The sequence below is a fragment of the Prionailurus bengalensis genome, chromosome E1, assembly GCF_016509475.1.
Source record: "Prionailurus bengalensis isolate Pbe53 chromosome E1, Fcat_Pben_1.1_paternal_pri, whole genome shotgun sequence".
Taxonomy (NCBI): domain Eukaryota; kingdom Metazoa; phylum Chordata; class Mammalia; order Carnivora; family Felidae; genus Prionailurus; species Prionailurus bengalensis.
The window spans coordinates 5432501-5458427 of NC_057347.1; the positions used below are offsets into that span (position 1 = coordinate 5432501).

Consider the following 25927-nt stretch of genomic DNA (forward strand, 5'->3'; position numbering starts at 1 on the left):
TTTAATTTTTTTTTCAACGTTTATTTATTTTTGGGACAGAGAGAGACAGAGCATGAACGGGCGAGGGGCAGAGAGAGAGGGAGACACAGAATCGGAAACAGGCTCCAGGCTCTGAGCCATCAGCCCAGAGCCCGATGCGGGGCTCGAACTCACGGACCGCGAGATCGTGACCTGGCTGAAGTCGGACGCTTAACTGACTGCGCCACCCAGGCGCCCCTTCCTTTATTTTTTAAAATTTTAATTAACTTATTTATTCATTTTTTTCCTTTATTTTTTTAAGTTTTTTAATGTTTATGCATTTTTGAGAGAGAGAGAGAGAGACAGAGCGTGAGTGGGGGAGGGGCAGAGAGAGGGAGACACAGAATCCGAAGCAGGCTCCAGGCTCTGAGCTGTCAGCACAGAGCCCAACGTGGGGCTTGAACTCACGAACCGCGAGATCATGACCTGAGCCGAAATCAGATGCTCAACCTACTGGGCCACCCAGGTGCCCCATTTATTTATTTATTTTTTAATTTTAAATGTTTATTTGAGAGAGAGAGAGAGAGAGAGAGAGAGAACGAGTGGGGGAGGGGCAGAGAGAGAGGAAGACAGAAAATCTAAAGCAGGCTCTGTGTCGTCAGCTCAGAGCTTGATGTGGGGCTGGAACCCATGAGCCGTGAGATCATGACCTGAGCCGAAGTCAGACGCTCAGCTGACTGAGCCACCCAGGTGCCCCTCCTTTATTTTTTTGAAAGCCATTTCACTAGAGTATATCTGGACTTTGGTCCCTTCTCATATATAGTGTGATGCTTGATCTTGCCTTTTGTCTTTTGATCTAAAGACTGAAGTCTTGCCATCTGCTCAGGAAAACGAAAATCTATTAACTTTTAATCATTGCTTCTGAATGATCCCTTCTGTGTCTCTTCTGGGAATACTGTGGGGCATCGATGGAAACTCCTGGAGTTGTCCTGTCTGTCTGTCCTCTCCCAGCATTGCTGTCTCTCTGTCCTCCACCCCACCGAGTGCCCTTGACTTTACTTGACTGGTCTCCTTCAGGACGCGCTCTGTTGGCTGTATTTACAGCCCAGGCAAGCCGTCCTGCTCAGTTTCTTTCCCTCCCTTGGCTGTTGGTCCAATTTCACAGATGCAGACTGCTGTCACATCTTACTGAAATCACCATTCAGATGTTACCTCATTTCCCCCTCCTGTTTCTTGCTGCAAATCTCCTTCACAAAGAAGCTTTCCCTCTAGTTACTCAGAGTCACTTCCTTACCGGAGTCACCACCATTGCACGACTCCAGGAACCCTGCCCCAGGTCTCTCTTTAGTTTCCACCTGCCTCCTGCCAGGGGGACAGTTGAACTTGAACCTCAGTGCTGTCCCTGTGGCTTTGGACTTCCAGATGTGGTGATGGCGGAGAGAGCAGTGCGTTTACCGATTGTTCTTCCCATCATGCTACCCTTGTTCATGCTAAAACTATTTGTTCCTCTCGAGGGGACACAAAATGTAAGGCATTCCAGACCTTGACCCCACCTCCCCCAACATTGGCCCTGTACCCAGCTCAAGCTGGACCCGTCGGTAGTTCTAACACGGTGGTTCATAAAGTGTGGTCCCTGGACCTGCGGCCATCATCAGCATCACTTGAGAACTTGTCAGACATGAACTTACCTCTGACCCTAGTAAGTCAGGAATTCTGGGGCTGGGGCCCAGCAATCTGGGTACCGCCCTGTGAGCTTGCTGTGCTCAAGTTTGAAGACCGCAGCTCCAACAAAAGCTGAAGCTCTCACCTTGTCTTCTCCAACTCCGTGTCACTGGCTGCTTTCTTTCCCAACATGCGTCCTGAGAGATACCTTTGAAAAATGTAAGGGTTCCCTGGAGACGTGGGTGCTCATTGACTGGTCCCTAGCCTTGGTTTCCATGGTTACTTTTCATTTCACATAATATTTTCCAAACCGATTTGCCCATAGAATTCGTGACTCCTGTCACCTGCTCTTGGTCCTGACCCCTCACCATTTCTTTTCTCTACCCAACGCCAAGCCTCCGTACTGAAGCTTGTTGGAACCTGAACTCCAACTTCTATGAACTCACTCATCGCCAGGTAGACTGCTCCTGAGTTAGTGTTTCCATTGGGTTCCAGTCTCAGGGAAGAGTCACAGCGGCACAGTTGTGACCATTCAGACCACCAGGTGAGGTGGCTCGTGTCAGACTTGTACAAAGGTGGGAGCGTGGGGAGTCAGGATTTCCCGCTAACTAGCTCCGTGACCTTGGGAACGTGACTTTTCCACAAGGCTCTTGCGGGGAGTAGATGAAGCCAGGTGTGCATGATGGAGGGAACATGTGGTTTGTGGTGGGAGAAACTGGGTGCCTGCGTTGGCCTCGTTATCTACCTCCGGTCTGGCTTTACTACAAAACATTCGCTGCTATGATGTCAACCCCTGCCCCCTTCCCGAAACCCTGACACCGTGTTTTCAGAGGCTCTGTCTCTCTGCCTGGTGCATAGTAGGTGATCAGAAAACTTGCTCGTTAAACCAGCAGAGCCCCAAAGTGCTAGGGCACCGCTCAGTCCCAAGGGACCTCGTTCCAGCTGACAGATAAGAAATGATTTGTAAGTAGCACACGCACTGTTTATGTTCTATCTTCCCCAGTATTGATTTGTTTATCAAAATTTTATTTATAAAAGAGCACAAAAATATGCCAGCCCCAATTCTGCAGGATGTATCGCAGGTTCTGAATTAATGAGGTCCAAATTTATGACCGTTCTGAATTGTTACTTCCTTTTCCTGCCCTGTCATTGCTTGGGGGTGGGGGTGGGGGTGGGGAGAAAGTGGCCTTGTTACAGGACAGGGTTCCCTCCCTCCCTGCAGCTCACCCTTCGAGACACCCCCTCCCCGCTGATCCCTGATGAGGATGCATTTCTCCAGGTACTAGAGGCTGGTTTCTGGAGCTGTGACATAGCTTGAAGCCTCTTAGCCCAGCTCCCATTCTATCAAATTCTGGGTTGTGACCGCAGTATTTTACAGCGAGAGAGCTCCTTTTGGGAGGCTGTGGACCCTGAGGGATGAGTATCTATTCCAGAGTGGAGGGCATCGCAGAAATGGTGGCAAGATTCTCTTAAGTTCCTGAGGGGCTGAGACAGTGGCTCTCAGAGTTTGTAAGCCCAGACCCTCACCAACGGAATCAGAACCCCTGGAGTTGTGTCTGACATTTGCATTCTTGAAAGCTTCCAGATGGTTCCAGCATGCACCTAGGTTTGAGATCTGCTAATTGAGAGGGTGCCCTCTTAAGAAAAAATGTGATTTGGGTTGTCTTTACAATTACCATGCAGCTTTTTCATTAGAAATTTATTTCACCGGGGTGCCTGGGTGGCGCAGTCGGTTAAGCGTCCGACTTCAGCCAGGTCACGATCTCGCGGTCCGGGAGTTCGAGCCCCGCGTCAGGCTCTGGGCTGATGGCTCGGACCCTGGAGCCTGTTTCCGATTCTGTGTCTCCCCCTCTCTCTGCCCCTCCCCCGTTCATGCTCTGTCTCTCTCTGTCCCCAAAATAAATACATGTTGAAAAAAAAATTTAAAGAAATTTATTTTACCTAGTTGTATTCTAAAACTGACCTACTTACTAAAGGGGGGAAAAACTTGGAAAATATGGAAACGTTGAAAGGAGAGAAGTAAGACTCAAGTTCCAATGATCTGAGGGCAGTTGTGAGTACCGGATGTGTTTTCTTTCAGTTTTTTTTAATGCGCTGGTTTGAATTTTTTACAGCACTGTGGTCATATTTAATATAGCATTTTCTGTCCGCTTTTGAACTTACCATTACGTCTTAGGTACTTCTGCACATTGTGTCAATTCCAGGTACAGTTTTTAATGCACTCTTGTACAAATACGACAAAAATGTGGCTTTTCTCCATTTTCCTGTGTATATACCTCAGGATGGCATTTACGGAGTGCTTTCTTTCTTTACAACACCTGCGTTTCAAGAACATTTGTGAAATCGTGTTTTGAATGTCAGAAGAGGAATGTATCTGTCTTTCTCTGTGGATTTCTTCGCCCAGGGTCTGAGCCCGCCCCGACCTTTCCTCGGTCCAGCCCCTCAGGTAGATGGGCACGTGGGGCTGGCACAGAATAAGATCTTATTGCAGAAAAGTCAAGAGGGGAAAGCAGTAAATATTTTCCCAGTGTTTTACAACCACCATTCTGGTTCTCTCCTAAGCCGTGAGACTGTAGTTCCTTAGGATGTGATGGGACTTATAAGCAGAGGCACATACAGAGAGCTGTCCCCACCAGACAGCCCCATGCCTCCGTGCTTCAGAAAGAGAGGAAACCAATGACTAAGGCGAGATGGAGAAAGAGGGAAGCTGGGACAGAGGTGACGATGGTCGGGCAGATAGACTGATGTTCTGGTGCGCTCGGTCAGAAATGCCAAAATCTAGCCACCTGTTCCTTTCCCCCCCACTCTGTTTTCCATGTAACCTTCCCAGAATTGTTGTCTTTGTTGTGCAATTGCGTGTATGTATATATATATATATACATATATATATGTATATATATATATATACACACACACACACTTATGTGTATATACGCATATAATATACATATATATGTGTATATACACAATTGTATGTATATATGTACACGCGGGTGTATATATATACACACATACGTGTATATATACTTGATCTATATACTTTTTATATACACTGTATATATATTACATGATATACGTGTTTATAAAATGATATACGTATTTCTCCTTGACGGCTGCTACCTTCTGACTCAGCTGCTGGCTCGGAAATGAACTTCCTCTCTGCCTCTGGGGGAGCTGCAGCGGCGGGTGCCCATGGGTGCACCAGGTAACTGTGCCCCGTCTTCTTGCAGGACATTATGGGAAGGATACCCACCGAAGTGGAGGACCCGATCTCCATAACTTCATCTCATCTGGATTTGTCACGTTAGGAAGAGGACACACGAAGGGTACAGTGGAAACCATTTTTTACTAAAATACAGAGGTTGCCTAGGGGAGCCCCGAGCTGAAATGGGAAGGTGACGGTGGAGGAGGCTAACGTTCCGGGACAGGAATAAGTTGAGGGGGGTTCCCCTTGCAGCGTGGCCTGGTGACATATGTGGCTTCTGACGGGAAGGCAGGTCCCAGGTGTGACTTTTAGAGGGCCCATAGACTTGCAAGAGACGACCCCCCCCCCAGCCCGCCCCTGCCCCGTCCCCCCGGCGGGAGGGACCGCAGGCAGAGTGGCGAGAAACCTTGCCGGCAGATGCGAAGCGTGTTCTCCTCTTGGTTCTTCCTCCTTTTCCTTTGTAAAGCCACATTTTATAAACCGATGTATGTCAACGGTCCGCACCGTGGGTTTCTAAGCCAGCGTGCATGGCGAGAGTTGCTGTGTCCTACATGTGTCTCTGTACACAATCTCTCTGTGGTGTGGACACAAAGGTAGAGGTCACGCAGCCCTTCCGACCTCCAGAGGAACGCTAACGTGGCATTTCTGCTGAGCTGCTTTATGACCTAGCCGACAGCTTGCAGAGCATCTGTCCGGGGGTGGGAGGGGGGGGTGTATGGAGTCCTCGATTCTGTCTTTTGTTTAAACAGAGCCCTCCTAGTGTTGTGAGCATTCTGTCCTATCAAATAACTGAATCCCTGACTCCTCCGGTTACCTTCCTGACACCTGTGTACTGTTATAGACCAACTGTGAATTCTGTTGTAGGGATGGAACGATCCCTGTCTTCCTCCGCAATATGTGTCTCTTTTAAGTGTGAGCGAACAAGGAACTTCGCGAGTTTTTCGTACATTCCATGCAACGACTTTTTAAATTCCCTGTGTGATGTTTGTTCACCCTGTAGAGAAAAAAAAAAAAAAACCAAACAAACAAATCTGTATCTGTGTATGTATTTTCTGTTGTGTCTCTTTGTGTCTAAATAAAGTTTATTGAGGATACAGGTGGCATTTGTGGCTACTCAAAGTCGCAGAATCAAACTGGGACCAGAAGGGCGGTGGGGCTGCACGGTTAACGGATGAAAGACATCATCCTAGTCCTACCCATATCGGCTCAAACCTAGGACGGCCAGCCCCCACATCATCTGCTTGGCGATAATTACCTATCGCTGTGAATCGAACACATCTGAAATGTAGCGTTTTAAGACAATAGCGAACACGTATCATGTCCCGTAGCTTCAGCGGGTCCCGAATTCGGGGGCAGCTGAACTGAATGCTTCTGGGGTGGGCGTCTCTCACGAGGTTCCTGGCGACGTTGCAGCAAGGGGCTACCTCATCCGAAAGCTTGACCGGGGTGGAAGGACCTGCTTCCAGAATCGTTCATGCACATCGCACTGGCTGTTGGCAGGAGGCCTCAGTTCCTCCCCGTGACGTTCTCTCCATGGGCTACCTTGTGTGTCCTGACAACATGGTGGCAGGGCTTCCCCAGAGTGGGCGATCCAAGAAAAAGAAAGAAAGAAGTCCGCGTGTCTATTATGACACCAAGCCTGTGGGTTACATTCTGTCATCTTCTCAATATCTTCTTGCTTACACAAGTCAGCTTTATTACAGATGGCGGGGTGGGGGTGGGGGAGCCACACAGGGATCCCTGGGGGCCATTTTGGGGGTTGACTACTGCACTCCTACTTCAAAGCTACAAATATGAATTTTTCTTTCTTTCTTTTTCTTAATGTTTATTTATATTAGAGAGAGAGAGAGACAGGGTGTGAGCAGGGGAGGGGCAGAGAGACACAGAGACAGAATCCGAAACAGGCTCCAGGCTCTGAGCTGTCAGCACAGAGCCCGACGCGGGGCTCGAACCCACGAGCTGTGAGAGATCACGACCTGAGCCGAAGTCGGACGCTTAACCGACCGAGCCACCCAGGTGCCCCCAAATCTGAGTTTTTCCAACAGAACACGGCAACTCTTACCAAGGCTTTTCAGCTGCAGTGGTTTCCCACCCTTACCCCTATCCCTTGTAGGTGGTCTAACCTGAAACGTCAGCTCATCAAAAGAACTATTTATGTATATATAAGTGTTTAATATATTTATATATAAATATAAATATTATATAAAAACTATATATAAACTATATATAAATGTTATAAATGTTACTTATATATTATAAATATACTGTATAAAACTATATATATAAACTATATATATATAAATGTTATATATATATATTATATGTATATAATGTTATGGCTTGGGGCTCATACATTCATTCAACAAATAAATATTTCATGAGGCTCGCCATGTGCTAAGCAATATTCAGAAGTCGATGAAACGGAATCTGCTTTTGTGAAAACTCCTATTCCGTTGGGCGAAGCAGACAAAATAAATTCTCGATGACTAAGAGCAGGGGGAAAAACCGAAGGCCGCGGCAGGAGGCAGCTTGGATAAGGGGGTAATTGGGCAGAGACCCGCATCCCAGGCAGAGGCAGCAGGAAGGCTCTGGGGTAGAAGCTTTGTTGGGGTGTCAAGAAATACAAGGGGGGGTTGTATGAACGAAGCAGGACAGAAAAGGACGAGAGTGGGGGCCATGGGGCCGCAGCCAGACCGTGCGTTTATCAGGCAGTGGACACAAAGCCGCAGCGTAAAGGGGATTCTCTATCCCTGTCTGTCCTTTGGGTCTCAGTCACCGGGGAGACTGTACCCTGTCATGGGTGTGGGGCTTTGCTGATGCTGGTTGCTCGCCCTGATCTTAGCTTGCCTGCGTCTCTCCCTCTGCATACGTGGCGGGTCCCCCAGCCACACCCTTACCAGATCCTCTCTTCCGTTCCCTTCCATCAAGGCCTCTGAAACCTCCTCTCTCCAGGAATGTACCCCTGCGTGTATTTTCCAATTGAGAAAACAACTAGAGTTTCATGAGCAAAGAGACTGGGGCTGGGGGAGGAGCTGAGGAAACGGAGTCCCCCCTTCTGATATCGGGACTCTTTCTTTGCACACAGCCTGGGTCTCTGGAAAAGGGCCAAGCTCCATCCTCCCTTCCAGCAGAGCAACCCAAAGCTCGGCTCTGAGTGGTGCCCATAAGGCAAGTGGTGCCATATTAATGCCCCATGGGAAGGTAGCCACTCCAAGTTGTATATCATGTATGTTTCATTCCTTTCTTTTTCTTTTTCTCTTTATTTCTTTTTGCTTCACCCCTACGGCCTGCTGGGGACCTTTTCCTTAATTCCCGCTTTCCCTTCTTCCTACTACATTGGCATTAGGCCTTCTGACGGCCCCCAGCTGCCGTGTGGCCCCACTGTGACGCTCAGAACTAATGGGGTAGCTAACTCCTGCTTTAGAAGGTAATACCATCTCACTACCAACCTGCATCACTGAACTGCACAGGTATTTCTATCAGATTCTGATTATCTGAGAATCGTGCATTGACCGTCCCCCTTCCAAACGGTGTCTGGAACCTTCTTTGGAAGCTCGGATGCCTCCAGTCCTGTCTGCCATGTCAAAGGCCCCAGAGGCATCGTGGAGAGAGAAGTGCACTCTAGCTTCGGTGGCCGCTCCTCCAAATTCAGAGAGTTGGGGGTTGGGGATGCTATTGTAGAATGAGATCCATAGGTGCACAGGGAATGAAACCCTCTGAGACAAAGCCTAAACAAGGGGATGTTTTTTGGCTAATGGGCTTGCAAAGGTGAGACATCAGAAGAAATGGAAATCTGGCCTTGGGGGCTTCATAACCGCCAAAAGCCCCTGTTCCATCTCTGTCCTGTTAGGAGACCCCTAGGGGACCACGCAGTCATTGGTCAACCTCCTAGGGGGCATAGCACTGCCTTGGGCTCACAGGTACCACGCTCTACTGATGCCCCTTTTCAGGACTTTCTAACTGCCTGACTGTGCTCTGCCTTTTATAATTCTCACTCTTCCCTTTCTTCTTCTTCTCCCTCTTTTCTTTGAAGTTTATTTATTTTGAGAGGGGGAGGGCAAAGAGAGAGAGAGAGGGAGAGAGAGAATCTCAGGCAGGCTCCGTGCCGTTAGCGCAGAGCCCGACGCGGGGCTCGATGCCACAAACCATGAGCTCAGGACCCGAGCTGAAGTTGGACGCTCAACTGACTGAGCCCCCCAGGCGCCCCTGTTTTCTCCTTCTTCTAAGGAGCTACTTCTCCATGTGCCCGCTGCTCTGATTTCTTCCTTTGACCTCCTCCCTGCTGATCCCTTAGGAGAAATGGAAGTCAAGGCCAAGGAAGATGCGGATCAGAGTGACCATGAGTTTAGACCAAGTTCCCCCTAAAACCTTTCCTCTGTTCATTAGATAGGATCACGCCGACCCCCACACAGGACCCCAGAGCTGTCTTTAGGGAAACAGAACATCTCCGAGGCTGCCACAGTGAAATCCCAATGATAAGGGCTATTTGCCGAGCACTTACAATGTTCCGGCACTCTGACATGTGCCGTCTTATTTTCACCTTCATGACGACCCCGTGGGTGAACTCTTGTTACCCCCTTTTGCTGGGGAGAGAGAAGTCAAAGTAGAGCAGTTGAGTAATTTGCATGAGTGAACGTCACATGGTCAGTACCGGCTAATCCCAAATCCAGTCCTGTTTCCAAAGATCATGCTCCCAGCCACTACACACCCTACCTGTTGGAGAAGAGGGTGGGTGGCGAGGCAGCGTATGGGCAGTGGTTCCACAGGACGCACACGCGTGGTAAACACTCCATAGCCGATGGTTGTTCTTTTTAGAGGCACACATCTTGCAAGGTAGGAAGTCACGCCAAAAAAAAGACGGGCCTGGAGTGGGCCACCGCCACCGGATTAGCCGGGGCTGTCCTTCCAGAAAGGAAGCTCAGTCTGCTCAGATACGTTTTCAGGGTCTGGCTAAATGAACACACTTTACGGGGACCCTGTTCCACGTCGGCGTTTTGGTGAACAGCTCAGTCGGGCTGGTTGTTTTTGAGTCTGATCAAAAGAGCTGGAAAGATTCTTTTCCAGGATCCCCCGCGTGTCAGTATCGTTAATTCCAGGGATCTCCGCCTGTGTGTCCCGGGCCATGCCAGGCCGCAGTCCTTACGGGCCGCGGTGGTAGCAATGCCCGCATACGCATGGCGGCTGTCTTCTGCACTTGGGCGTTCTCTCCTCTGCTCTTTCTCCATATTCGCCGGGCCTTTCCACCGTGCCAGGAGCCACATAGGCACACGCATGCGTGTGGGTGTGCACGAGAGAGAGAGAAAGAGAGGGAGAGTGTATGTGTGTTTGGGACAGAGAGAGAGAGCCCTGCAGCCTTTACTAGAAGGTAGGCACTCCAAAGTCACTGCCCCTTTGTAGGAGGCAGACACTGTCACTCATGGTCATTCGTTCCTTCAGGTGAGCACGTACGTTGAGCACCTGCTCCGTGCCAGACATCATCGTAGCCACGGAGGATGCAGCAGACAATCTTACATGCCAGTGTGAGATGATAGAAAGAAGTAAATGTATGAAGCATGCCGGCCAGAGTTAAGAGCTATGGAACAAGACAAGGCAGGGAAAGGGAGGGAGTTGTAGTTCATACAAGAGCATCCACAAGGCTTCAGAGAAAAATGACATCTGGGCACAGACTGAAGGAGGCAGAGGATCAAAGCCGTCTGCATTTGGGGGAGGGGGCTCCCAGGACAAGGGAACAGCCATGTGTCCCCCGCCAGGCTGTGGGGAACAGCTGGGAGGATTGGCCAGAAGGAGCTGGAGTGTGGGGCGGGGGGGGGGGGGGGGGGGGGACCTGAGCACATGGGGCCCGTGGGCCATTTAAGGATCTGGTTACCATTCTAGGCAAGATGAGAAACAAAACGTTTTTGGCTTGAAGCACTAGGAAGCTGGAAGTCTCCGGGAGGGACAAGGTTTAGGCAGAGGTTCGGGGTGAGGTGAACTCAGTCTGGCTCCCTATTAAGTTTTAGATGCTTATTAATCAGATCATCCATGCGGAAACGTCGAGTTCAGGAGAGGCATCCAGGTTGGGGATGTGAATGTGGGAGTTTCCGGGGCGTGAATCTGGGAGACCGCGTGACATCAGCTAGGGAGAGTGTCGCCTCCAGGCGAGCAAGGCTCTGGGAGGAAGCCGCTGGGCACCCAATATGGAGAGGCTGGGGAGATGGGGAGGGTACCTAGGGAGGAGACTAGTCTGGAAGCAAGAAAACCAGGGCGGTGTGTGTGGCCTTGGAAGTTGAGTGGGAAGCAAAGCAGGGGTCCCCAAGGGGGACAGTGATCAGGTGTTTAAGACACAGAGAGGTCCAATGAGCCGAAGCCTGAGCAGTGACTCCTAGACGCGACCTGGTAACACGGAGGTCGTTGGTGAGCTTGGCAAGAGCAGCCATGGGGAAGGCACCTGTGTATCTGATGGAGGAGACACACGCGTGTCTGATGGAGGCAAGAGAGGGTGGATGATGTCTGGGCTGTGCTTCTACGAAATCGAGGCAGACCGGGTGATGAGAAGACCTGGGTTTGTTACACCAGCCTCTTTACTCGGGGATGCGTCTGAAATGCCCCGTGACAGAACGCTGTGAAAGGTTTTTAAAGTAAGAAAAACAGGAGAAGAGGAATAAGAAACCGCAGGTGCGGACGACCCTGTAGAGTTTTGTTGTGAAACGGGACAGGAAGGAGGGCGGTGGCTGGAAGGGAGCGTGATGTAAAGACAGTTGGGTTTTGTTTTAAGACGGGGGAAGTCACAGTGTGTCCACATGCTGATAGGAATGGTCCAGCGGAGACGGGAAAATCGATGACGTGGGGCGGGGGAGGGTGTTTCAGAAGTGGTGTCCTTGGTAATGGGATCTACCGTGTAGGCGGAGGGGCCGGTCTCCACCAGGAGCAAAATCCACCGGAGAAATCCACCGCAGATGAGAGGCAGAGAGTATACGGCCCCGGGGTCATGCAGGTGGACATATGCCATTGGTAGCTCGGTGACTTGGAGAGGCAAGGTCATCAGCTGCGAGTGAGGGTGAAGTTGGTCAACCAACTCAGTTTGCGCCAACTGGTGCCATCTTAGTTCAGTCCCAGGGGAACGAGACACTTGGTCGCCCTGATGAGGACACGCGAGCAGGCCCAGCCAGCGTGGCTTCAGAGCATCTTTGACACCCACCTCTAGAGCCCAGAGACTCAGACTGAGCTGGCTGCCCAGCCTCCAGGTGCTCAGAGGCCGTGGGGCTTCCTGGAGATCAGTTGCAAGAAGCTGACCATTCCAGAGCCTGCGGAAAGACCGTCAGTGGGTCTCCTCATTCTGTCTAAACGATGCTCCCTGGGGACCAGGCTGGAAACGGCCCACCCCACCACCCAGCCAGCCCGGGCATGGGGTGTGAGGCAGAGGATACGGCAGGAGAGTGAGTACCCGCTACATCCAGAAGAGCTGGGGGCGTCCGAGCAGGTGCTGAGATCAGAGCTGGAAGTGACCAGTTCAGGAGTCTCAGCAGGGAGGGCAGTGGCGTGGGTAGCCCTGGCCAAGTCCCACAGAGGCTCAGGTCCCCAGATCTAAGGACGAGGAGCAGCGATCCAGAGGGAGGGTGCCGGACTGGTGGCATGTGCCCCCTGAGCAGGGGATGAGGCCGGAGGTGGGTCCTCACAGGGACCCGTGTGGACAGGTGTTAGCCAGTGAGGAGTCTGGGTCAACATTCTACCAGGAATAGGAAGCCAGGGCAGGGGAAAGCGAGGACCGGTCAGCGTGGTGGCTGGGAGGTGAAGTGTGAGAGGGGGCAGAGCTTTTGGTAATGACAAGGTCCAAGGGGTAACGTGGGAGTGGGTCCTGAATATAGCGGAGAAGCCAATCAACACTGAGGTCAGGGAACTACTTCTTCAGGCCCATCCAGAACTGTCCTTCTCGGCTGCCTTCCGTCCGTCCTGGCCCGAGCCCCATGGCGGGGCTGAGCCTCACTCGGCCCTGACCCTGTGCTCACTTCTCCCACCAGCCCGTTTGTCAGGTGCCACCACGGCTGGCATACAGGGTTCGAAATGAGGTCTCCTCTTCTAGAAAAGAAAGAATGGGTGGGCAGGCCACGCCCCCCACCCCCACAGTTTGAGCAAGAGGCTGCAGACCATCCTGTGGATTGTGGCCAGGGGACCCCCGAACCATTTGGCTAAAGACATCCAGCGTAGTCATTTTCACACTCTGGGAGCCAGGGGAGTGAGTGGGCTTCGCTAAACCCAAGGTGTTCGAAGGCTGGGCTCCAGATAAAGCACAGAGCTCAGAAGGCATCTGGTCTCCATGGCAACAGAGAGCCGGGGAAAGTGCAGTAGCAGGGGAGAGGGAAGGCTGGGTCTGGCCGGCCTGAGATTGGCCTCTGAGAAGCCTGTGCCACCTGGGAACATCCTTGCCTGGACTTCTCCGTAGGTCAGGGTGGGCGGGAAGAACAGGGAGGAACTCTTGGGTTCTGGGCTGGGGGCACCACAGATCCCAGCTGTCTCCGGATCGCTCTGATCTGCGCCATGGGACAGCTCCCTTGGTATGCTCTCGCTCCTGATTAATGGCTGAATCCCGGGAACCAGGCTTTGACTCTGTGTGCTCAGCCTTAGTCAGTGGTCTTTCCCATGATTCAGGCCAGCACGCATAGGCTGTCCCTGAGCCTCCCACTCAGGAGAATATGGGGTATCAGTGTGGTTCCCTGTTTTCTTAGAATTGAGTCAACCTCACGCGGTGGTTAATTGGTTAAAATGGACTGCGTCAGAAGCAAAGACAGATGTGCGTGAACGGTGAATCCATTTCTCAACCTCAACATCACTGCTCTTCAAACAGGAAGAAATAAGGCGGAACAAAACCCAGGGCAGGACCTTTGAAAGCTCTCAGTTGGATACTTCCATTTGTGAGTTCAGCCATTTTGGTTAAAGGCAGCTGTTCCACAATTTGCTCTTTCCTAAGTTGGTCCTGCAAACAAGAACACCCATGACTGCCCCCCCCCACCTCCAAGAAGCAGAAAGGGTGCTATGTCCCTCCTCAGTCTTACTGAGGACTCTGTCGTCACCTAGGTTAGTTTTGGTAGCAGTTAAACCTTGCAGAGGATGCTGAGGAACACGATACCCATCAGAGCCAACTTTCTGAGCCATCCAAGGGTCCACTTCTAAGGTAGGCCCACCCTACTCTCCATGAGAGACCCACTTTGAGGCCCTGAGGAAGCCGATTCATAACTTGGCCATCCTCTCAGGTTCACCGTGTTCTAAGGGCAGTGCTTGGGTCAAAATGGCACACACGGGCAGGCGATGTGGCATCTAAGCCGTCACCCAACCCACACTGCCTCAGCAAATCATGGTGTTGAGAAAAATCCCCATTCATCAGATCTTTGCTGAGTCCTGGACCATACATGTCCCTATTTAAGGCTTGTCTGTGGGCCCGCTGCCACGGGCCCACAGAGGCTACTGGGCCATGCTGGAACAATCCTCTGGGCTGATGTGAGGAGAGGAGAAATAGTACAGGGCAAAGGAGGGGTCAGGATGCACTGGGAAGTTGCCTTGGGAAATTTCAGAGTCCAGAGTGCTAACCATTACACTATGGTGCCTTGGGAAATTTCAACTCGCCTGCAGGGTACATGTATGTTCTACTCAAAAGAGGAATAACCCCGATGGATGTCTCCGGCAGTGAGGCAAAAGGGATGTCTTGTTGGCACATTGACATCAGTGAAGCATCGCTCCTCAGCTTCTGCCAGCCTGACTCCTTTTCTGCTCAGGCGGGAGGGGAGGCCCAAAGAAAGCCTTCAGCGCCCTGAATCTTGGTGCGTCTTTAAGTCCCCATTGGGAGAGGAGAGAGGATCAAGCTCTTTGGTTTTCCCAGAGGCTGGTGTGCTCAGAGTTCTAACCGCTCTGGGCTACATTCTTCTTATTTTCTAATCTCTTGCTAGTGCCAAATCTGAGTTTCCTCTTGCCACGACCCATGGCTCAAGTCGGCCCCAGGGGCAGGTTTGTGGCCAGCGCAGCCTCTTCCTGGCATTGGGCTTGGCACTGACTGGTCATCCACCTTGGGAATCTTCCCTTCTCAGGAGCCAGCCGTTGGCAGTTGGCTTCCTCTCATTCTCTGCTGCTCACTGCCAAGAGTCTCCTGAACCCTGACAGCTTAGCTGATGGGGCTGTCAAGTCCGGGGAAGTGCTGGGTCACCCCTACGCCAGCAGGAGTCTGTGGCCAGGAGGTGGCCTCTCAAAGAACGGTTGCCAGGATTTCATGGCGGCCCCGAAGTGGGACGGAATCCTGATGATCTCAGTTCTCAGGACACCACTCTCTGGAACATAACCGTATAACTCTGGGACTCCACTTCTGTGCAGATCATGGATGAGGCAGGATAAGGATATCCCAGCCCTTCCTGCCTGGAGTCATGGCCTCAGCCTCGGTCTTCCTGCCCTCCAGATAGTGATGTAAACTTCCCTCATTAGATAATTATGGAAGAAGGAACGTGCCTAGAAGGAGAGAGTCGCTGGAGTCAGACGGGTTCCTTTACTCCTGGTTCTGTCCCATGCTAGCCATGTGACCTTGACTTTTGTGACATCCATCTTATTATCCATAAGATATTAATACCTCCTACCATGCAGGGCTGCTGTGCAGGTGGCACGAGATAACATGTGCCAGAGTGCAAAGCACCAAGCAGTGGTAGCTTTTCAAGATGCTGGAGAACCTTACTGTTCAAGGGGTAATCCTGGCATCAGCATGTGGGCATCCCCTGGGAGCTGGTTCGAAATGCAGACTCTTGGGCTGCAGCCCGAACCTACTGATTCTAGAATCTGCATGTTAGCAAGATCTCCGGGCGATTCACATGCACCCGAAAGTTTGAGCAGCACTACCCTGGAAGGCTTTAAGTGCAGTCCCCCGCATGGTCTTCAAAGTCACCTCCATTTCTGAGATTCGTTAGCCGTGAAGTCGCCGCATACCGAACGCCACGGTGTCTTGCATCTGGGGAGGGAAAGAGTTCTTCCCTAAGAGGAGTACCTGAGCTCTGAACAGGGATGCAGAGAGACCTCCTAAGACCTGAGCGACCTGTCCCAGATGTCAGAATCACAGGCATCTGTCCAATTCAGGGGAACTTAACTATGGGTTGAGCGAGGATGAGAAAAACAATGCCAGGCTTCCTGAGCTATCTTCCCTGCCAGACAAAAGGGAAGTGCCATAAAATCGATCCCGAGGAGCGTGGGGGAGGATTTAAAGAAGGAAAGCCTTTTCTCCGAGTGGAGGAGACCTAAAATGGCCCTCGTAGAGAACTCGAGGTAGCCCTTGAAGGGCAGGAAGAATATGACAAGAATGGGGCAGGGTGGGCATTGTGGGTGGGGATGCCTCGGGAACAAAGACACGGAGAAGGGAAAGGCCAAAGGGATGGGACATAGGACCCCCTTTACTGGGGTACAGGGAAGTGATGGGGCCACGGGACGCCTGTAGGAGGCAGCTGGAAATGACCCTGGAAAGGTGGGTTGGAGGCAGTGTCCTAAATCCTCCCAGGGCAGAGGAGGACAAAATAGAGGCTGAGGTCAGAATTCTAGCTGGTTACCACTCTCCACCTTCTCCTGTGCTTTTCGACTCCCCTCCTGCCTTTGAGAGCAAACCTAAACCAGGCACACACCAGGCAGGTCCCCGCGCGAGGTAGACTCCTTCTCCCTGGGCAGAGGTGGACACGGCCAACTTAGGGGCAACTCCCTGCCTCTATGTCCCCCACCAAGCGTGTCCTCCGGGCGTCGATCCTGGCGCAGCTGACCGCAAGGCTGAAAAGGCATCGGGTGGGCTCATGGAGCCGGTGTTCTGTGGAGACTCAATTACCCCCTTACCTGTGGTTTTTCTGACTTAGTTTTTTCTGTGTCAGGCCTCAGTTTCCTCAAGCAAGCCAGAGCATTGAAGATTCAGAAGGCCCTTTGTTCTCTGAATGCCCCCGAGTGTTCTCAGAGTGACCTGTTTTCCTGCCCACCTCTACATGCTCTATATGCGTAAAGACCCTCGGGATACGGGCCTGATGCTGGAGGGAGGTGATTTTATTTCCTGAGGTTAACAGCAGATGGTTCAGGGTTCATACCTGAAGGCCCTTCCACCAGCGATGCATAAATGTGCAATCGGGCTCACGGGGGCCAGAGCTCATCAAGTATTCATTCCTTGAATAGGATGGATGTCAGACTCCTGTTATCATCATCATGCTTCCCAATGAATCCTGTGTCTTTTACCCCGGGAGAGTAATTCTGGGGGAGCATAATGGTTTTCTGGTTTTTTTTTTTCACTAAGAGCACTTGAACGCAGATGCCCAAACCCTGAATCCATTCAACTGAAATGGATGGGGCCGATGGGATGGACACCAGCTGCGCCCTGATTGAATCGCGCGACAGGTTTGACAGAAACTTACGTTTGTGCAGATGAAGGCAAGGGGCCCTCAGCCCGTGGCCCCTCTGGCTGCTTCGGGGCTCAGGCAGAATCCTGCTGCTGTCCTTGGTACCTTTCCTCCCTCGCCACCCACATCCAAGTGCATTACCATTCCGTTCCGTGCCGGTCTCCTGACCTTGCTCACTACTTGCTTAATCCAGCATCCTGGTCCATGACTCCCTCCCTTTGCATTTAGGCAACTCTCAAAGACATCTCCCCCCCCCCCCGACCCCTGAATGGAGTTTCATACTTGTCCCCCACGTCCTGTCCTCTGCTGAGCCGCCAGAGTGATCAACCTTATTGTAACCGAATTTAACCTGATTTAATCCAATGGACCTAACCTAACCTGAGGCTTAGACCTCTTGTCACTCTTCGCCTTACAAAACCTCAAAGGCTCTCTGCTGGAGCCAGAGTCCTAAATATTAACGCCGACACTTCAGAAAGGCACTTGTGAGTCATAAAAACACTGAGTTCAAAACTCTTAAGCGGCAATGTGTGTATACCCTTCCTTCCTTCCTCTGTCTCTCCGTTGACAATGTGACCCAGGAACACAGCAAACACGCGGCATTCAAGGCTTGCACCATCTGGCCCCCCGCTTACTGCTGGAGCCCCACCTGTTCACTGCACTTCAGTCAGAATCGGGCTCCTTCCTCTTCTTCCCTCCCTAGGAGCTGGGCTCAGACTGTTCCTTCTGTCTGGAATGTTCTTCCCCTGTGGTCTTTATTAGACCAGCCTACTCATTGTTCAGCTCTCTGCTCGAATCTCCCTTCTTCAGGTTACTCTTCTTGGCCATCAAATGGAAATCCGACCTTCTGTCGTAGTTCCTAATTTCACCCTTAATATTTCCTTACCGTACTCTTCAAAAAGTTATTTTTAATTTGTGCGACGCCTTGCCTGATGCCTGTCTTTGCTGCTAACCATGTGATGAGGCACCTTGTCTGGAGGTGTTTACCATGTGTCCCCCGTGGCTAACACGGTGCCTGGCACACAGTTGGTGTTCAGTGGATATTGTCAGTGAATGAGTGAATGAATGAGTGGGTGGATGAATGAATTGAAACACTACACTGGAAGTCAGGAGACCTGTGTTGCAGGCGAATGTATGGGGAAATTCCTTCCCCTCTCAGGTTGCATCTCTCTACCTGGAAACTTTTCTCGAAGATACCTTCTAGTCCTGGGGCGCCCAGGTGGCTCAGTCGGTTGAGCCTCCAACTTTGGCTTAGGTCATGATCTCACGGTTTGTGGGTTCGAGCCCCACGTCAGGCTCCGTGCTGACAGCTCGGATCCTGGAGCCTGCTTCAGATTCTGCGTCTCCCTCTCTGCCCCTTTCCCGCTCTGTCTCTCTCTCTCTCACTCTCTCTGTCTCTCAAAAAATAAGTAAACATTAAAAATTAAAAAAAAAAAAAACAAACAAGAGACCTTCTAGTCCTGATGTTCTGGGACTCATATATGTGTGTTGAAGCACAGGGTGACAGGTGGGAAGGTAGTTCCCCGTGACCTGAGTCGTCTGCAGAGCTGTTCTCCACCCGCTCAGACCTCTGTGGGAATTGATACTTCTCCATTTTTTGTTTCACAGTACTTTTTACGACTGCAATCATATGCTCTTAAATACAAAAGTACAATATAGTCATCACTTCGCACCTTGCTTTTTAAACTTAATACAGCTTGGATCTCATTCTAGATCAATCTTCCCTCCCGCCCCCACCAGTGGCTGCCTAATAATCCATCCTATCATACCATCATTTATATAATCGGTATTAGGCCCACTGATTACTTTCTTTTTACTGACTTTTAATCTTTTAAATGTTTTTATTAGAAATAATTTCAGGCTTACATAAAAATTTCAAAAATAGTTTAAAAATTCTCCAATTTTAACATTTTATTACATTTACTTTATCTCTCCATAGATAGATAAATAGATATATGTAACATGTCACATATACATTTAACATCATATGACACAAATATAACATCATATATATATATGTTTTCTAAAAATACATATATAGGTTTTTTAAAGTTTATTTATTTTTTAATTTTTTTAAATGTTTTTATTTATTTTTGAGACAGAGACAGCATGAGCAGGGGAGAGGCAGAGAGAGAGGGAGACACAGAATCTGAAGCAGGCTCCAGGCTCTGAGCTGTCAGCACAGAGCCTGACGTGAGGCTCGAACTCATGGACTGTGAGATCATGACCTGAGCCGAAGTCAGACGCTTAACAGACTGAGCCACCCAGGCACCCCAAAAGTTTACTTATTTGTTTTGAGAGAGAGAAAGCATGAGTGAGCACGAGCAGATGAGGGGCAGAGAGAGAGAGAGGGAGAGAGAGAATCCCAAGCAGGCTGTCAACACAGAGCCCAATGTGGGGACCGATCCCATCAACCGTGAGATCACAACCTGAGCTGAAATCAAGAGTTGGATGCTTAACCAACTGAGCCACCTAGGCGCCCCTATATATAGGGTTTTTTTTTAATATTTGGGAGTAATTTGAAGATATGATGGCCCCTCTATCCCTAAATACATAAGTAAGTAATTCCTAAAATCAAAAACATTCTCTTACATATTCACAGTATGATTATCAAAACAGAAGATTAACATTGATGAAATACCATTACCTAATCTACAGCTTTTATTTCAATGCATCACTAATGTCCTTCACAACAAAAGAAAAATGTTTTTCCTGGTCCAGGATCAGATGTTGTTAGCTTTATTTCTACATGTTTGAACACTTTGGTTGCTGTTTGTAACAACAGTTTCTCTACCTTTATGACCTCTGACGGGTTATATTTGTGCATGTGAGGGCCATTGACTTCTGTGTGAATTATATGTCCTGCTGTCTTAGTGATTTATTTTATTGTTTGGCTTATTTTTAATATTGACATTCCAGATTTTTATCATTGACACACATCACATGCATATCATATGCATCTTGCTTCTCCTTTACCCCTGTGTCTCTAGTTGATTTAGCTCATCTGACTGTATTGGCTTAACACCACTAGTATAGTGTTGAATACTAGTGGAGATAGAAGGCATCCTAGCTTTGTTTCACTGTTAGAGAAAATGCTCTAGAGCTTTCCCATTAAGATACTGTCTTTAGGACCAAGGTCTGTAAATAGAAGATGGATGGATGGATGAATGGATGGATGGATAGATGGATAACTGATTCAGATTAATTCGTGTTAAAAATATCCCTCAATTCCTTAAATCAAGAATGGGTATTGAATGCCAAAGGCTTTTTCATCACTGATGGAGATATAATCTATGATTATTCTATTAGATCTACTAATATGGTGTATAATATTAATAGACTTCCTAACATTGACTTAACCTTGCATTCCTAGAATGAATCCCACCTGGTCATATATTATTTTACTAATATTGGATTTTGTTTATTAATGTTTCATTTAGTATTTTTTGTATCAATATTAATGAATGATAGTGGCGTATTGTTTTCTTTCTTGTGCTGTCTTTATGTTTCGTATCAGCATTATTAAAGCAAGTATCGCTGGGTTTTTTTAAGGAATTGGGAACTTTCTTTCCTTTTCAATGCTTTGGAACAATGCTCTGGAACAGCATTAGGACTATCCAGTCTTTGAAGATTTGAAATAATTATCTTATAAAACCATCAGGGCCTAGTGCTTTTGAGGGTAGCTTATTAGTAACTTTTTCTACAAGATATGTGTTTTTTCCTATTTATTTTTGAAATTTTGGTATTTGTTATTAAGTTTTGTTTGTCTGTTTTGTTTGTTCTGGGTTGTTTTTATTTTCCTAATAGTTACCATTCAATGCTCCTTAGTCCCATGTGTTTAAATTTAATCTTCTTCATCTGGTTTATCTGTTTTTTTGTTGTGGTTGATATTCTTTTTTTTTAAATTTTTTAAACATTTATTCGTTCTTAAGAGACAGAACATGAGTTGGGGAGAGGCAGAGAGAGACAGAGGAAGACACAGAATCGGAAGCAGGCTCCAGGCTTTGAGCTGTCAGCACAGACCCCGTCGTGGGGCTCCAACCCACAAACCATGACCTGAGCCGAAGTCGGATGCTTAACCGACTGAGCCACTCAGGCACCCCTTTTTTGTTGATATTCTTTAACTTATGCCTTTTGCCTATACAACAATGAGTATATATATTCTACTGTCTTCTCCCAATTTTAGTTGGTTTATTTCTACTTTGTCACATATAGCACCTGTACATTTGTCATGAACCCTCTTACCTACCTGTGTTTTAACCTTTTAGATTTCTCTCAATCTTTCTCTTTCTCAATCTCTCTCTCTCTCTTTTTTCTCCCCCATCTCTCCTCATCATTATTTTTCCTCTGAGGTTTGCCTAGTCATCTCTTGGTTGGATGAAATTCATCTCCCAATAGATTGCCTGAGAAGGGCTCATGAATACAGAATCCCCTAAGTTCTGGTTTCCTTGTTCCATAGCCATGATGCTTAAAGAAAAGTTTGACCGGTTGTAAAATTCTAGGTTTATACTTTCTCTCCTCGCGTTTTTGAAAACACTGTTGCATTGTGGCCTTTGCATGCTATTGTATGCTATTTTTTGAGAAGTCTGATGACAGTCTGATTCTTCTGATTTTGTAAGTTATTTGCTCTTTTTGCTTAAAAGCCTTGAGCTTTCCGTTAGTTTTACTATGACATCACAGATGATCATTCTGAGTACGTCACCCAGGTGCCTTTTGGCCGTTCGGAATGTACCATCAGATCTTCTTTTGGTTTAAAGAAAGGCTTACAGGGGCGCCTGGGTGGCGCAGTCGGTTAAGCATCCGACTTCAGCCAGGTCACGATCTCGCGGTCCGTGAGTTCAAGCCCCGCGTCAGGCTCTGGGCTGATGGCTCAGAGCCCAGAGCCTGTTTCCGATTCTGTGTCTCCCTCTCTCTCTGCCCCTCCCCCGTTCATGCTCTGTCTCTCTCTGTCCCCAAAATAAATAAACGTTGAAAAAACAATTAAAAAAAAAAAAGAAAGGCTTACATAATTGTGTTTTTATATAATAGTTTTCTTATCCAGTTTTGTCTTTCTTCTTAAGGTACCCTAATTATAGGTATGCTGTGTTTTTGTTTTTGTTTTTGTTTTTTTGGTCTTCCAGTGTATTCACTTTCTAATTCTTATTGCTTTCTTTGGTTTATTTCACTGTCATGGCTGCAATTTTTGCCTTTCCTCAATGCCTTTCATATGTTTTATTGTGACCCTGTTCTCTTTTAGGCATCTTGTGCTTTAGTCTTTCTTTTTTCTTTTTTCTTCCATTTCTTTCCGGATTTCAGTAAATCCTCTTTAATTTTTTTTTGCTGTTTATTTTTAATTTTTGAATTTCTCTTTCAAAGAATTCTTTATAACTACAAGTGTGTATTTAAGGCTGTTTAATTCATTCCAGAATGTTGTGTTCAGTGCCTTCTCCTTTATACTTACTTTCATGTACGATTGGAAGAAAATTATCATCAGTAGAGGTGTTTGGATTCTCATTTGTTTTTTTAAAGATTTGTATGTATTTATTCATATTTCTTCTATCCCATTTTTTTTATGTGGGGCAGTGTAGAAGATTCCTATTTTAATGGTAGCCTTTTCTATTAATGTAGAAAGTACAATTTTTCTAATTGGCTTCATTATTGAGAGGTTTTTTTAAGTTTATTTATTTATTTTGAGTGAAAGAGAGAGAGAGAGAGAGAGAGGCAGAGAGAGACGGGGAGAGAGAATCCCAGACAGGCTCCACACTGCCAACATAGAGCCTGATGTGGGGCTCCAACCCATGAACTCTCTGAGATCATGACTTGAGCTGAAACCGAGAGTTGGAGGCTTAACCAACTGAGCCACCCAGGTGCCCCTATTATTGAGAGTTTTACCCTTTGTTTTACAGGATCCCATTCCCCATCCCTGTGCTTCTTTTCTCCTTTGCCAGCCAGTCTCCAAAGAGCCTCTCTCTCTCCCTTTTGACCTTCTTCTTGTCCAGAAACAATGCTATAGAGGACTGCCATGTTGATTGGTGTGTAGTTAGTACTCTGACCTATCAGGACACTTTTCCATGTTTTTATTCTCAGGATGAACCTTTTATATATATATATATATATATATATATATATATATATATATATAAATATATAATATTATATTTATAATTATATAATTATATATATTATTATATATATATTATATATATATTGCATCAGACAACAGAGATGGACAAGGTTCATGGAATATACAGGTGCATGGAGAGAGCTACACATGTGAAGCAGTGTGTTACTTCAGCCACAGTGCACGGCCTCTTGTGTAATACAGTAGTCACTTCCTACTTTTGGTGCTGACTATGGGAAACCCCTAACTGGTGATTATTAATTCCAAGTAATTGCGTATAGGACTGAATATTATGTCACTGACGACTATGGAAGTATGTCATCACCCCGTCCTCATTTTACTAGAGTGATAGATGCAGGAGGACAGGTATCAGAGCAACTTCTTTGGGAATGCTGGGCCGCATGGAAGGTTCTAGCAGATGGTGGTGGATCTCTCGGGCAAAGAACTAGCCTAAACTCCCCTGGCCGAGGTCCCTGATGCAAAATGAATCTCCAGATCTAAGGACTTCTCTTAGTCTCCATTCTTCTTGTTTTGCCTTTTCTCCAGAAGTTCCCACTATGGACTTACCTCTTACTTGAAAATCATCTCTCATGATGGTAGACTACAGTTTCTTTTGAACGTGCCTTCTTTGCCTCCTTTTCTGTGTATAGTTTCCCTTCCATCGCCCCATTGGCCTGAACATTTTCCAAGCTCTGTGCTAACCCTCTATTCTCTTTCTTAAAACTTTCCCTTAGAGGATGTACTTACATGCACAACTCCTCACAACACTTGTAGCCAAATGTCCCAAAGCCCATCTCTCTTGCCCTTCTTGCCTTTTGGATGAACTTCACTGATGAAAGCCTCTTAGCAGAGAAGTGGCCCTAGAAGTGGAAAAGGGAGAGACCTGCCTGCATTTTGTGCCATCACCCCAAACTCAGCACGTCCTATGGCAAACCTGCCGCTTGCCTGCAAAACGGACTCTATTTTTGGTGAAAATTCATTGACATGATGTTCTTTTAGCTGCTCAGACCGAGAGCCGGAGCATCACTTTTGCTCGATTCTTTTGATACGTACTTCTGTTTATTCCATCCTTGTTCTGTTGGTTCATCCTCGGCCCATCTTTTGAATCTTTCATATTTGTCTATTTCCCCAGTAAGACTTCTGTCAGCTCCTTCCCAATTTAATAGCTGCCTAACTGGACTCTCTGCCTGTCACTCTGTGTGTGCCCTGCACCTTCCCACAGTCCGTTGCCAGATTAATCCTTCTTCAATATGATTTTCAGTAAACCAGACTCCTGCTCAGAGTGGCTGAGAGTCCTAGAGTGGCTCCCATTTTCTGCATTTCTTCTATTCACCTAGGCATTCCGTGCCCTCCACCTTCCCAGTCATTCTGATTGTCCTTCTACTCAGTTCAGCCCTGTTATGAGTAGCCTGCTGGTATACTCAATCTTTCACTGAATGTACTGTGTTTATTTTGCCTCCATGAAACCTAAAATGTTTGGTTTCCCACCTTTCCGCTTACTTTAAATCCTACTCTTACTTTATCACTGCATATATGTCTGGCTTTCTTCCATGAACTTCAACCTCCAAGAGTTTTACCCCCATCCAAGTCCAGACCTATAGAGGACTGTTTTATTTTTTTTATTTTTTAAGTTTATTTATTTTGTGAGAGAAAGAGAGGAGGGTAGGGGCAGAAAGAAAGAGAGGGAGAGAGAGAATCCCAAGGAGGCTTCATGCTGTCAGCACAGAACCAATGTGGGCTTCAACTCACGAACCATGATATTGTGATCTGGAGCTAAAGTCGGACACTTACCTGACAGAGCCACACAGGCGGAGGGCTGTTCTTAGTCGTTCTAGAGATCTATAAACTAAAAATCCATGCTTCTCCCCAAGCACACTGATATGGTGGACTATGGACAGCGAATCTACAATGAACACTGCCCTCAGAAGGATGAAGAAAGGGGGCACTTTATAGCCATTGGTCCTTAGCAGTTTTGAAACCTGTCTGAGCAGACATTGTGAGGGTCCCTGATATGGGTTGGGGAATGTCCTTTGATTAAGCTGCGGTTCTTTTTTTTTTTAGTTTATTTATTTATTTTGCAAGAGGGAGAGAGAATCCCAAACAGACTCCACACTGTCAGCACCAAGGCCATGAACTGCAAGATCATGACCTGAGCCGAAATCAAGAGCCTGATGCTTAACCAACTGAGCCACCCAGGCGCCCTTGATTAGGCTGCAATTCTGCTTTCTGGAGGGGCTTCCTTGTTCAGTATTTGCCATGGCTTATGGCCGAGCCCTCCACAAGTTCCTCATTTTCCATGATCTTCCTTGGCCACGTCTGAAATATGTCCTCCTTGGAAACCCCACAGCCTTCTCCACCCACCCGCTTGCCCTAGAGAGTCAGAGGCCTAGGGATTCTCTCATGTCCTGAAGAGTGTCAGGCTCCCTGTTCCTTTGGCAGCTCAACTCCATTAAAACAGGAGATTTCTTTCTTTTTTTTTTTTTTTTAATTTTTTTTTTCAACGTTTATTTATTTTTGGGACAGAGAGAGACAGAGCATGAACGGGGGAGGGGCAGAGAGAGAGGGAGACACAGAATCGGAAACAGGCTCCAGGCTCTGAGCCATCAGCCCAGAGCCCGACGCGGGGCTCGAACTCAC

At 48.0% G+C, this 25927-nt stretch overlaps 1 protein-coding gene across 4 annotated transcripts in view; it reads left to right on the top strand.

Annotated features, from left to right (window-relative positions):
- The window catches only part of SHISA6 (shisa family member 6), a 284233-nt gene that overhangs the window by 126511 nt on the left and 131795 nt on the right, over positions 1-25927 (top strand). For 2 of the 4 annotated variants that reach the window (XM_043583142.1, XM_043583143.1), the window contains exon 3: positions 4851-4946. The exons of the other annotated variants lie outside the window; for them this stretch is intronic. In XM_043583142.1, coding sequence (XP_043439077.1) covers positions 4851-4946 — 96 coding nt within the window. The remainder of the gene's footprint in view (positions 1-4850; positions 4947-25927) is intronic. 4 annotated transcript variants of the gene reach the window in all.